The following is a 13396-nucleotide window of genomic DNA, read 5'->3' on the forward strand; positions in this document are numbered from 1 at the left end:
ACTGTGCCTCCCCAATAAATTACATTTTGTTTATCAGTAAGAGATAAAGTGTTTAGTCCACTGTGCAGTTTAAACTCATTTAAACTTAAAACCCTAATGCTAAGAATCTTTACATTTCAGGAGCTTTTAAGCACAAACTCGAACCTTCACCACAATGGTAACCCCCAAAACTCCAATATTACAGAAACTCTTCTAAATCTCAACAGAACATATCTCCCCCTTTATTCATCTTGCACAAAAACACATAAAATTGCTCTAATTTTCTTGTGCAAAGCATGCTGGGAAAAATTAACTGTAAAATACTGTAAATTATTAGTTCACTACTCTTTATTTTATGAAATATTAAAACTTAATATACTGTATTAGACTTCTGGAATGACAAATACCTGTTTTTCACTTTATCTGCTTTTTTTTATATATATATATCTGTATTGATAAACATCGTAACTACAAAAGGCCACATGATGACAAAGTTAATTTAAATTAATAAACATGTATAGGTAGTGCACAGTGTTACTCACACAAACACAAAACAGCATCCTGGTAACACATATGACACTAACGTAATGTAATAAACATGAACTAAACTACATATAGCATAGAACACCCCATTGTACATAACTGATATAAACAATTATGAAGAAACATATTTCCATAAATATAATGAAATGTGATGGCTCAAGTAGGAATTTCTGGGAATGCCCAATTATTGTTTTTCACTGTGATTTTAACAATAGTTTACTGTACAAGCACATGTAATCTAAATTTTTTTACCATTGGTACCATTTTTACCATATGGTACTTTAACATCTAAAAACCTTTTATTTATTTTTTTGCAATATTTCACTGTAAAATTACATGTATTGTCTTATTAAATATTACAAGTTTTACTGTATACTTTAAGGTAACCTGTTTAACGTTAACCAATTAACGTTGTTTACAGTAGCATTTTAATTTTTCTGCTAAATTATGGATTTGTTTTTACAGTTATAGAAATCCAAACATAAATGAACTTACATTTAAAATTTTTACAGTAAGTGTTTTTAAATAAGTGAAATTTTGTTTGCATTCATTTTAATGAGGCAAACTGAACGAACTGAACTGAACATTGGAGTTTGAACTCCAGATTCATTTTAACACTCAAAAGTATTTTCTTGATTATTATGAGTACAGCATAATTTCAATATCTTGTGTCGCAAACGTAGTGTCAAATAAAGTTAAAAAATTATTTTTCAGCAAAATATTGTTTTATAAATGTATTCATTTGGTGTGAATACATTTATTTTATCAGAATTTAACACTTATTAACAAATATGAAATTAATGTTAAAAAATAATTTCACATGTGAAAAAACATGAGGTTTACCTTAATTTAAAGAAGAATGCCTGTATTTGTCAGTAACACATATAATCAGTTAAGTAAAAGGGATAATGTAAACTTGGTGTGAATAAATGTATTTCAGTGCAACATCATATTTTTATTGAAAAATGGGGAATGCATGTTAAATTAAACAGTATTTTCTCTGTAATAATCCATTTATTATTTACAGTGCGTGTGTGTGTGTGTGTGTGTGTATATATATATATATATATATATATATATATATACATATATATATACACCACAATTAGAACAAAGGTGGTACAAATCAGAAATGCTTTTACTAAATGAAAACATTATTTAAAAAATATTTTACTATTAAGTTAAATTATATTATATTGGTTTGTTAAACATAACATTTCACTGTAAATTATGAGGTATGCTTTTTAATTCTAAAAACATTGTTTGCAATATTTTACATTACAAATGACATGTTTTGTTAAATATGTTATAATTTCTCACTTTATATGGTAATGAGCTGAGCAAAGTTAGATGAAATCACACTATTTGCCAAAAATGTTAATGACACCCCCTTAATTAACATGTTTGACTATTGCATTAACTCCAGTGAAGACAGATTGTAATGCTTCAGTGGTATTCTAAAGAACTGTGCTTCCAACATTTTGGCAACAGTTTGGGGAGAGCCTATTTTTATTCCAGCATTACAATGTTCCTGTGCACAAATCAAGATCTATAAAGAAATAATGTACAGAGTCTTGTGTGGAAGAACTTGAGAGGCTTGCATCAAGCCCAAACCTGAACCCCACTTAACACCTATTTTGTCAGATTTTTAATGATCACGCGTTAAAATTACTCAAATGTTTTACAGTGAATAGATTTAAAGTGTTACATTCTCAATAGCTCACTCACTTTCCCACTTGTTTCTCACTTCCTGCATATCTGATGACACGCATGAGCCCAGAGCGGGTTCCAAGGAAAGCAGTCTCCATGCCTTCATCTACACTACATATAGATAAAAGCAAACAGAGAAATACAATAAACATATAACACTAATCCTTTCCCAAAAATGTTCTTCAGAAGCAGGGATTTCACAGGACAGAATACTGAACAAAATCTTTGTGTTGATGCTTAATGGACAACATACAAACAATAATAATGGACAAGTAAAGACCCTTACCCGGGGCCGTTTAGCGCTAGCGTTGTCCAGTAGGCTTCCAGTGGAGCTGTAACCACTGCATCAAAAAGAACTTGCTGTAGCAGGATCTCATCACCTGTTGCAACAATATCACAATCACCTTTCCACAATTCAACAACTGAATAGATAATATGATTGCATAAATAATGGAAAACACGTTTAAAGATAACTCACACTCCAAGTCTGGCTCTTTGCCAGTCAGGTATCGGACCATGGCCTGGAGCTGAGTGAGCTTACGGTGGTGTGGGTCAATATCTGTCTCGCAATACGTCCTGAGTGAGTAAAACAAAGATCATAGGTCTAACTTAGCAAGATGTTTACCTTGAGGTTTTTAGGACCTGTTGCCCTGATGGTGTTCAGAACAAAATACACAAAATGCAAGCCAAATCAGTGTTGATATTATCAGTTCAAAACAATACTTGCCATTCAGCCGCTATCGAGAGATCGGGCTGCTGGAGATCATGAAGACCTAAAGAAGCATCAAATGTTTAGATGCTACATCAACAAGTCATGCGGAAGCTTAATATCGGTTTTATAACTTAAAGAGCCGTTTTCTTTTTACTATGTGGTGTTTTGAAAATTCATTTCTTACACTGTATATAAATTTTAAGAATATATTTATCAATATATCTATATATATAATTTCTTATTTAAATCATTAATCATACAGTGAACTCACCCTCTTCCACAGAAACATTCCCAAAGAACATGTACTGCCCGTGGCCTCTTGTAAGCACCATCCCAAAACTAAAAGTAAATCAAAAAGATGCATTAAAGACATTATACAGTATTAAAGTATTGTTATTGAAAATATCTAAAGGGGCTGAGAATCCAATAAACAAATGTCAGACAAAATGTGTTTTCCAATAAGATTTTCAAATATAGAAGATGAAAGGTAATGTTTGAGAATGTAAGAAAGCATAACAAACCTAAATGGAGTCTCGTTGATGGTTGTGTAGAAATAATCATTTTTCAGGAACAAGGGCCTTTTCTGGATGATACAAAGAAAAATACCATCACAAAGACTATCAGACAAATGTCATATAAGGGTAATTATCCAAATCAAGACCCACAAAAAAAAACCAAACACCTCATGTTATGTGTGTTATTGACATATTATTACTAATAGATTGACTTTCATAAAACCTGTCAAGAACATTTCCAGATCATATTCTACCCTAAAATCAAAAGAAAAAATAAATTTATTTGTATTACTATTGTTGGTTTATAGTATCGTTAATATAAAATTTATTAAAATAAATTATTATATAACTGATCATATATATTTTTTTTTACATTTTGTATAAAGAAATATAAAGCTTATTTTAGAACTTTTTTTTCTGGATTTTTATAAAAAAGAAAAAAACAAATTTACCTTAATGTATTATATATATATATATATATATATATATATATATATATATATATATATATATATATATATATATATATATATATATATATACATTATTATTATTACTATTAGTTGTAGACTATCATTTGCAAGTAATATATACAATATATATATATATATATATATATATATATTTCTTATTTTATTTTGATATGATTTTTGACAGGTTGTTGAGATTCAACAAAAATTGTTTTTTTTTTCATTTAAAAATGGACGTAAACACACTCACCCCTTTATCCACAGCTGCCCTTACATCTAAAGCCAAAGTACCTGTCTCTCCTTTCACCATGGCTGTTCTCAACTGTGCAGATATAACAGAAAGACTTAGCTGAGCTTTAAACCAGTGGAAATACTTCCAGAAAGAGAGAGAGAGCGAGAGAGAGAGAGAGAGAGAGAGAGAGAGAGAGAGAGAGAAAGAGAGAGTGTGTTTGTTTGTGTGTGTGCATGTGCATCAGTGTGTGTGTGTGTGTGTGTGTGTGTGTGTGCGCGCAACTCACACTGTCCTCAGTGTCCTCCCACTCGGCCTCTGACAGATCCACACTGTTGTAATTGGGCTTCGGTTTCAACTTCTTCCCATCGTTGTACTGACACACAAAAAGATAAAAAGCAGCAAGAGTGATGACACATCAATATAACGTCACTTCATGGCATTTAGGTCTATATCTAGAGTGCAGTGGAGGAGATGTTTGAGTGATTGAGACTGTAAGAGGATTCAGATGGACTCACCAGAGGTCTCAGATCAGGATGGGCCAGTATGTATCCATTGTTTGTGATGAGGAAGGCGTACCCATGAGTTCCAAGCTAAAAGACACACACTTCATAAGCACCATTGGTATTTACACATTTATACAGTGATGGACGTGCAACGTATGTGATAGCTGTACGGTATGTGTAAACCTCACTCCCCTGGCCTCAAGAGGCCCACTAGCGACCGACTCTAGAGGCTGTATCCTTTAACTTCCTCGTAAGTGTGCACATCTCCCATGCTGGAGATGCCGGGTCGAATCACGTTTGAGCGGGTCAAGCTGTACTGGTTACAGACACACACCAGGCGTGTCATGGAGATGACAAACAGCATTCTAAATTTCTAGGCCATTGTTTTCCTTGAATGTACGCGCACAGCCACTCCTGCTCCTAATCCATTGATGCTGCCCAGCTACGACTTTGGGGGCTGCTCAATATTTATTTGTGCCACTCAGCGCCACTCACAGAGTTTCCCATTAAATTCGACCCAAATTGTTTCCAAGGGACATGCATTATTGACTTTAGTCAGGGATAAATGCATAGTGTAGGAACAAGTTTGTCTTTTTGTAGTTTGACAGCTTGAATAAAGCATAGGCCTTTCTAATCTTTCACTTTTCACTGTTGTTCCTGCTTTTTCATATACCAACATGCAAACTCAGATATCCTTTTGCTTATTCTTAAAGAAGCGAAAAAACGTTTGTTTGTAACTTCTATCTGCAGAGTGGACCAACTATGGTGGTTCTCTTGTACCTTATATCTAGGGGCTAGTTTCATCACTTCCAACAGGGGGATGTCAGTTCCAACCACTCCAAGCAGTATGCCATGAGAAAGTGTCTCTTTCTTCTTACTGAACACTGGCATGGCCACTGAGGTCATGAGCAGCAGACTGTGAGCCATACTTTTGAACAGCTATGGGAAAGATTTTTAGAAATGTCAAACACATATCTTACACTCAAACATTCAGACTGTTGTCCCATGTTGTTCCAAACCCATATGACATTATTCAGTGGATGGTGACAGGATAAAATTATGCCTTACATTTTTAAAGTCAACATAAAATCAAAAAGTACCCTCTTTACACTCCAAATGCACATTCCTGGTAATATTGTGATTCACTGGTCATATCTAACAATTATTGTGATAAATGATAATAAACACAAGGGGGCGTCTTAAAACTATATTATAGAAGTTCAAGTTTGCTGACTAGGTTGTATAACTACATTATACACTGACCACAGGCTAAATATCTAAAATCTTCAACCGTATAAAGGTATTCTAAAGTACAATGGCATAAAACTTCAATGCAGAACAACAGGCTATTGTAGCTACAGGTTCTTCAGTCTCTAAGGACTGTTACCTCTTTAGTGTTAGGAAGCTGTGTAATAGATGGGATGAAGGGGATGAATGGGAGAGAATCACATTAGAACAATAGCACAGAAACAGTAATATAGGAACATAACAATGAGTCAAAATCAATTAGCACATTGTAAGGTCACACAACAACAACAACATCACCATCACATGCTTAATTTTTTTTTAAATGAACAATAAATGTGTTGGAAATGAGTGGGAATTTGTGACTTGCATTGTAATCACATTTATCTGAAATGTAGATTTTAGCTTGTAGGCTTTGAGTTCACTGGTGCTTTTTAATGCAAAACTCTGAATACAATATATTTTTGATTCAGTAAATAACCAAGCCGTTAGGTTGTTCTGGTGTATTTTTTAAAAGTCAGAGTGCTATTATTATGTACTCACCACACTGTCCATATACGCCTCAGTCCAGATTATGTCATGATCATGGTTGATGACCATTGGTCGACTAAGAACATGAAGATACTCCATAACATTCTCTTGTACGTCAGCAAGTGTTGAGACGTGAGTGTAATAACCTGCAAATATAAAACACAGCAAAAGATTTCAAAGGAAATAACCTTATGTAATGTCTGATCTGCCGTTGAAAGTAATTTGAAATCTGCTGAATGTGCAGCATTACAACTTAATTCTAGAGGTGCTTAATCAATAGCTGAATTAAGTTGAATAGGAAATACATACCCTTATTGTTACAGGCAATCCATTTTACATTTTCTGAGAAGGTCATATCTCTGCCAATAAGGTAAGTGAAAACCCGTACCTGCAAGATACCACAACCATTTAATGTTATGTTATTATAATTTGAGCATTGTTCAAAAGGAAATACAGTGGGGATAAAATTTTTGAGACCATACTGAACACCTGGGATTCAAATTTGTGACATTTACCATGTAAACCAAGTTAACAAAGTCTTAACAATGTTAAATAAAGGTCAGATTACATTGCTTCCATTAAAGCACACTAGATGCTCTTTGGAACATTCACAAATCATTCTGGGATATCATGGATTCGGTCATGGATCATGGATCAGGTTTTGCACAAACTTGTGGATTCCATGCCAGATCAAGTGCAAACAAAAGTGGGAAATTAATGTCAATGTTTCAATTCAACTATTCACTTAAATTCTTAAGCTGACAATATAATTTGTAATGAAAATAATGGTATTAAATAAGAAAACAAATGTGAAATAGATGCATTTTTAACAGTGGTCTCTTTCTGACACCACTGTACAATTTAGCTGCATATTTATTCCTTAAAGGAATGTTCTGGGTTCAATACAAGTTAAGCTCAAATCGACAGCATTTGTGGCATAATTTTGATTACCACAAAATGTTTATTTTAATTGTCCCTCCTTTTGGAGGTTAGGTTACAGTGAGAAAATTACAATGGAAGTGAATGGGACCAATTATTGGAGGGTTTAAATTGCAGAAATGTGAATCTTATAATTTTCTAAAAGCACTTACATTTATTCTTCTGTTAAAACGCATGTATTATTTGAGCAGTCAAAATTGTTATAGTCATATTAGGGTTTCAGGGTTTGTTGACATTACATTAAATTTTTCCAGTCTTCAAAATTGTTGGGGGTAATGCACGTTATGTAATCATATTACTTATACGAGTAACAAGAAAATAATGCAATATTTTATATTTTAGACCATAATATCGGAGTTACTTTTTAAATAAATTAACACATTGCTATTGTACATATCTACTTTCCCTGTATTGCGAAAAATCTGGAGTCAAATTTGCAAACTTCGGTCAGGAGACATCAATCAACTCGCTAACGTGCATGCGCATTAGCTATATAAACTGGGAAAATTGTGTGTTTTAGCGTAATATGAGGTCAACGTTCGGCTGAGTGAAACGTGATTGATTAATGTGTTAATACACACAACATTAAAAAAAAAAAATCAGTAAATGCTTTACGAAGAGGGATTATAAGACTACATGATACACAGAGTGAAATACTTGCTCAATTCACTGACTTATGCAGCCAAACTGCTCTGTTTTACAGCTAACTGTATCTGGGAGAATGGGATGAGAAAATCTGACTCTGGATCAGTGGCTCTGAGAAACATTCTACATCGATTGTGTATGCAGAGAAAATGTCTTCCTATCTAAAAGGATTCTACATTTTTGTTTTATAATAAACACGTAATTTGATTCATGAAACAAATAATTTTTATGGTTTTGGTTCCATTCAAGTTGTATCAACATGCGCCTTTGAAGATGTATGCGATCAACAAGTGGCGTCTGTACACAACGTGGATCAACTCAAAACAGGTGTGCACTGATGGCTTAAGTGAAAAATATAATTTTATTATCAGACACATTCCTTGAACATGTTAGGCTGGTGTTGTGAATTCTTCACATTGTAGATTTAATAGGACAGTTCTACATCCACAGATGTTGCACGTCAGTGAATAGCACACACTGCGCTGCTACGTTAATGGTGTATTCACAATGCGAGTTATGCAATGGAACTTGCGTAACAGTTAAGCAGTTAACTTTGTTCAAGCTCATTCACAGATTCACATGGTCATCTGATAAAGAGATTAATCAAAGGCGATGTAAGTGTTAATCATTGCATTTATCAACTTTCAGAAGTAAATCGATCTAATATCTTTAGAAATTGAATGTGTAGACTGGAGTATATAATGACAATACTGTAAAACTGGTGTTTTATTCTGGTGCACGTGTTAACATGTGTGCTAATTACCCCGGTGGTAAAGCAGCTATACTTAGCCATGTTCAATCAGTTGTTTAGCGAATTATTGAGACATATTTGAAAATAATGTTATGTACCTGAATTTAGATGTTATACTGAAGCAAGTATCAAACATATTTGATTATATTCTGAAGTGTAACATAATTTATATTTCATTTTTTCTATGGTGCAATTTGAGCTATTGAAAGTATTATTTAATGTCATATTAAGATCATTTGACATTGATGATGATTTTAATAAACAAGAACAAAGCACACAGAAAATGTATGTTTATTCCTATATTTCCTTATTAATTTCAGAAAATAATCTGTCTGTATCTGTGACAGCATATGTTCAGTAAACATTTGAACTACATTGATAATTCTGTGCTCTCTGATCGGCGCCTTGAAGTAGTCGATTACTTAAAAATACAAGTAAAGTGGGACAATCACCAACAAAGGGTCCTTTGAACCAGATAATTGACTACTTCCGGAAATGTCATCAGATGATAAAACAGTATCTCTCCCTCATGCTGAAATCCAAGTTAGAACAAAATGCCGTTGTCACACTCCCAAATAACTGGAGGATTACATCCTTGATTATAATCACTGACCTGACCTTTCTCCCGCTCTAATCAGAGAGAGCCAGAGGAGCAGAAGCCACAGTGAACTGAAGCCAAGCAGATACAGCCTCCAATAGGGGTGGACATCCAGTCAGGCCCAGTCCAAGCCCAGCAGACTTAATGAGTATGAGTTAATTGAGGAAACTCATGGAGTCTATGTCTGAGTGGGACAGGGAGGAAACCGCTGACAAAGACAAGCTGCATAGCAAATTAAATCATTTTGAGAAACGCAAGCATCACCGCTAGGAGCTGATGGAACACATACAATCATTCCTAAGGGAAGAAAAGGGAGAGAGGATAATGAGAGCGTACAAAGTGCTGCATCACCCGTTACACCACCACACTCTGCTCATACACCTACTAGCTCTCCAAGCAGTTTTCCCACTTTGCAACAGTCACATGACATGGAGCCACATGGTGAAAAACTGGCTGCTGAATGCACATTAGTGAGACATATATAAGAGAAACTCTCCATAGCACAGAGGTAGAGTTTTACAGCCCTGGCTTCACTCCAATCCATCCAAGCCATTCAAAGTCTACAGACTTACTGTATTCTCCCATCTCCTCTGGCACAGCATCTCCAGTCTCACACCTGCAGCAACAAACCACTAAGCCTGTCCCATCTCAGACTGCCAGACCACTACCTCTATATGAACTAACAATGATCAGTGATGTTGAACGAATGTTCCAGACTCTTGGACAACAAAAGTTGATGTCTCCAACACCTATCTACCATGCCTTACTGCTATCCTGCAGCACCAAACTCCCAGATACTGCCTGTGAATGTACCCATTCCATCCTGTTATGCACCCCCTCACCATAGATTTATGTCGTTGTCAGCATCACCACCTCAAAACATGTTCTCTGATTCCAGACTTCACTAGGTATAGCGAAAGAGAATTTGCAAATATCAAGTTGGCATTGGACAATCTGCTTGAGCCTTACCCACAGCTAACAGAGAAATATAAATATCATGTACTGCAAGAGCATCTCAAACTGCCTGAAGCACAAATGATTGGGCAGTCATGTCGCCACCACCCATACCCATATTCAGCAGCTATGCAAGCTCCTCATCTTCAGTACGGTCAGCCACACCAACTGGCTCAAAGCAAGATAGCAGCAATTCTCACAGCACCAGATGTGAAGCCAAACGATCCCTGCAGCTTTCAGAGCTTTGTGTGGTGCATCTAGTAATCATGCTGCTGTCCTTAGAGAAATGGAGCACATGTTGATTGTCTAATTAGCAAGCTACATAAGTACCTATGGCATAGCTTTATCGAGTTCCTCCAGCTACAAAGAAAACTCAACTCCACAATTCTTAACCCTTACAATTTACAGAACTTTGCAGGATGGCTCCAAGTCAAAGCACAACAGCAGTGACTTCCACTCAATTGGTACAGTGCTACCAGCAGGAGAAACATCCAAGCATGGGAAAGGAGAAAGCCCTAGTTAAGGCAACAGGATCAAGTCCAGCTGTATATCATGGTGTGGCCTCTGCTGAGCCTAAAGTCTCCACTAGTCCCAAAGAGCCCAGGCAAAAGAAATCCATTAAGGTGCACTGTCTGTTCTACAACAGTAAAGAGCAATACATTACTCGCTGTGACAGCATCAAAGAACAGTCAGTTGCCGACCTGCAAATGTTGATCTCTGAGGGAAAGCGCTGCTGGAGATGTGCGCGATTACATGCACCTGATATATGTAACTTCAAAAAGCCTTGCTGTCACTGTGGTGTTGGCACAAATCTCCAAGTTCTTCATGTCATAGCTCAAGGTCAGAACCCTATCTCAAATGCATCAGAGTCGTATCTACCTCACACCCTCCCTTGCATCAGGCAGAGTGCTCCTGTAAGTGGTACCAGTGCTGCTACATAACAAGTTCAAGTCAATGGAGACTTATGCCATCTTGGATGATGGAGCGCAGTGAACATGACCCTGCCTATTGCTGCCCAACAGCTTCAATTGAAAGGTGAGCCTGAGACACTTGCTATACACACTGTAAGACCAGACATTACTACCCTTTGTGGGTCTAAAGTTGACTTGAGGTCCAGACCTTGTGAAACAGTCATACCCAGTGCAGACACTCCAGAAACATTATGCACACCTCAGAGGGGTTCCGTTACAGTCATTCCACAAAGTGCATCCATTGGTGCTGATAGGCTCAGACCACATCCATCTCATAACAGCCAATGAGCCGGTTCGTCAAGGAAATAATGGTGGTCCAGTTGCAATCCGCACAGCTCTGGGGTGGGCACTTCAAGGGGCTGAAATGAGCACTTCAGTACATACATTTACATACAGTGCAGCAGTGCCTTTTCCTGTCCACTGTCAGCCCTGATGACCATCTCTATCATAATGCTGAGAAGTTATCATCGTCCTACCTTATCATAATGAGAAAACGGTTGTATGCTCCAGGGAGGATCAGGAAGCTATGAAGCTGCTCGAAGCCAGAACTCAGCAGATTAATGTTGAGGGAGTTCAACATTATGCCCCCCCCTGCATAAACCTGGTGCACCTAAACTTACAAGCTCCATTCAGTCTGTCACAGCTAACGTGAGGAGTATAAAGAGGAGACTTAAGAAAGACCCTGAGAAGGCTGCTGTATATTCAGGAGAGATTGCTAAGCTCATCAAGGCAGGATATGTCACAAAATTTCAGCCAGAGAAGATCACCCAGCCAGAAGAAACATGGTACCTTCCCCACCACCTGGTGTGCCACAATAACAAGCCACGGCTGGCCTTCAACTGTTCATTCAGGCATAAAGTTCTGTCCCTGAATGATCAGCTTCTGCCAGGACCTGCACTTGGTCCATCCCTGACAGGTGAACATTACGTAGCTGTGAGTGGGGATATCCGGGGGATGTTTCATCAGGTCCCCCTACTCTCTGAGAAAAGACCTCTTCTCTGCTTCATCTGGAAATATCTGTGTTGCGAGGACTATCCACATGTGTATGAATGGCAGATTCTGCCATTCGGTACAAGCAGCCCATGCTGCACAATCTTCGCTTTGCAGCAGCATGCTCGCAATCACTAAGAGACTTACCCAACTGTGGCCAAGCAAACTGTCAATCAATTGTGCAGCCTGTTAGCAGAGGGAAGATTCAACCTCAGACAGTGGGCTAGTAACCAGCCAACAGGGATAGCCCACCTGCCCACTGACGCAAGTTCCTCAGCTGCAGAACAGTGGATTGGACAGAATATGACTGACCCAATGGAATCCACCTCAGGCCTCATGTGAAACTGTGCAGCTGACACCCTAGGCTATTATCATCATCCTATTCAACATGCAGCACTGACAATGAGGACAGCCTATCAAGTGTTAGCAACTCAATATGATCCATGGGCTTCATTGTGCCATTCACCACAATGAGAAAAGAGCTCATCCAAAAGCTGTGGGCAAAAAAGAGTTGGTAAGATAGTGGTTATCCTTCATTATTCATATTGGCTGCCATGTTAATGGAAAAACAAATCATGCATATTCGTGTTATTGATTCTTTATTATAAATATGATGTGAGGACCTACTTTCTAAATATCTGTTTGTTTACTATATTGTTTTGACGTGAGTGTTGTTCAGAATCTAGCATAACCTGTAATGTCTCTTGAATGCAATGCATGGCTTATTTGTATGGAATGCATAGAATAGCAGAAGAGAAAGTGGCTGTGATTCCGCAAAAGTAATGTAATTAATTAATTAAGTTACATTAAGGAGTTGCGCAATATTCTAACAAATTACTTTTAAAAGTAACGTTACCCAACATGTCTTCAAACATTTTAAAAGAGCAGTATGCAAATATTATAGATATAGTATGTCATATATTGCACCCTCCGTTCCAAGTAGATTGAGAAGATTGTGTGTTACCTTCTTGTCGGGCCAGTTGAACTCTTCAAACACTGATTGAAAGTCTTCCATGGCCCCATCTGTGATCAGCATTATTGCTTGGTTACACAGGCTGCCCTGACCATTTGCTCTGGCCTAGGAGACAGGAAGGTATACAAGGAGGAC

At 36.9% G+C, this 13396-nt stretch overlaps 1 protein-coding gene across 1 annotated transcript in view; it reads right to left on the reverse strand.

Annotated features, from left to right (window-relative positions):
• The window catches only part of cacna2d4b (calcium channel, voltage-dependent, alpha 2/delta subunit 4b), a 39160-nt gene that overhangs the window by 14362 nt on the left and 11402 nt on the right, over nt 1–13396 (reverse strand). Inside the window, exons 11-23 of the mRNA XM_052123077.1 lie at nt 13253–13366; nt 6750–6828; nt 6453–6586; nt 5445–5603; nt 4677–4751; nt 4448–4534; nt 4180–4251; nt 3466–3527; nt 3216–3283; nt 2960–3005; nt 2711–2808; nt 2519–2612; nt 2251–2343 (exon numbers count right to left, since the gene is read on the reverse strand). Of these exons, the coding sequence (XP_051979037.1) occupies nt 2251–2343; nt 2519–2612; nt 2711–2808; nt 2960–3005; nt 3216–3283; nt 3466–3527; nt 4180–4251; nt 4448–4534; nt 4677–4751; nt 5445–5603; nt 6453–6586; nt 6750–6828; nt 13253–13366 (1181 nt within the window). The remainder of the gene's footprint in view (nt 1–2250; nt 2344–2518; nt 2613–2710; nt 2809–2959; nt 3006–3215; nt 3284–3465; nt 3528–4179; nt 4252–4447; nt 4535–4676; nt 4752–5444; nt 5604–6452; nt 6587–6749; nt 6829–13252; nt 13367–13396) is intronic.

This window comes from Xyrauchen texanus, chromosome 49 (assembly GCF_025860055.1).
Source record: "Xyrauchen texanus isolate HMW12.3.18 chromosome 49, RBS_HiC_50CHRs, whole genome shotgun sequence".
NCBI lineage: Eukaryota > Metazoa > Chordata > Actinopteri > Cypriniformes > Catostomidae > Xyrauchen > Xyrauchen texanus.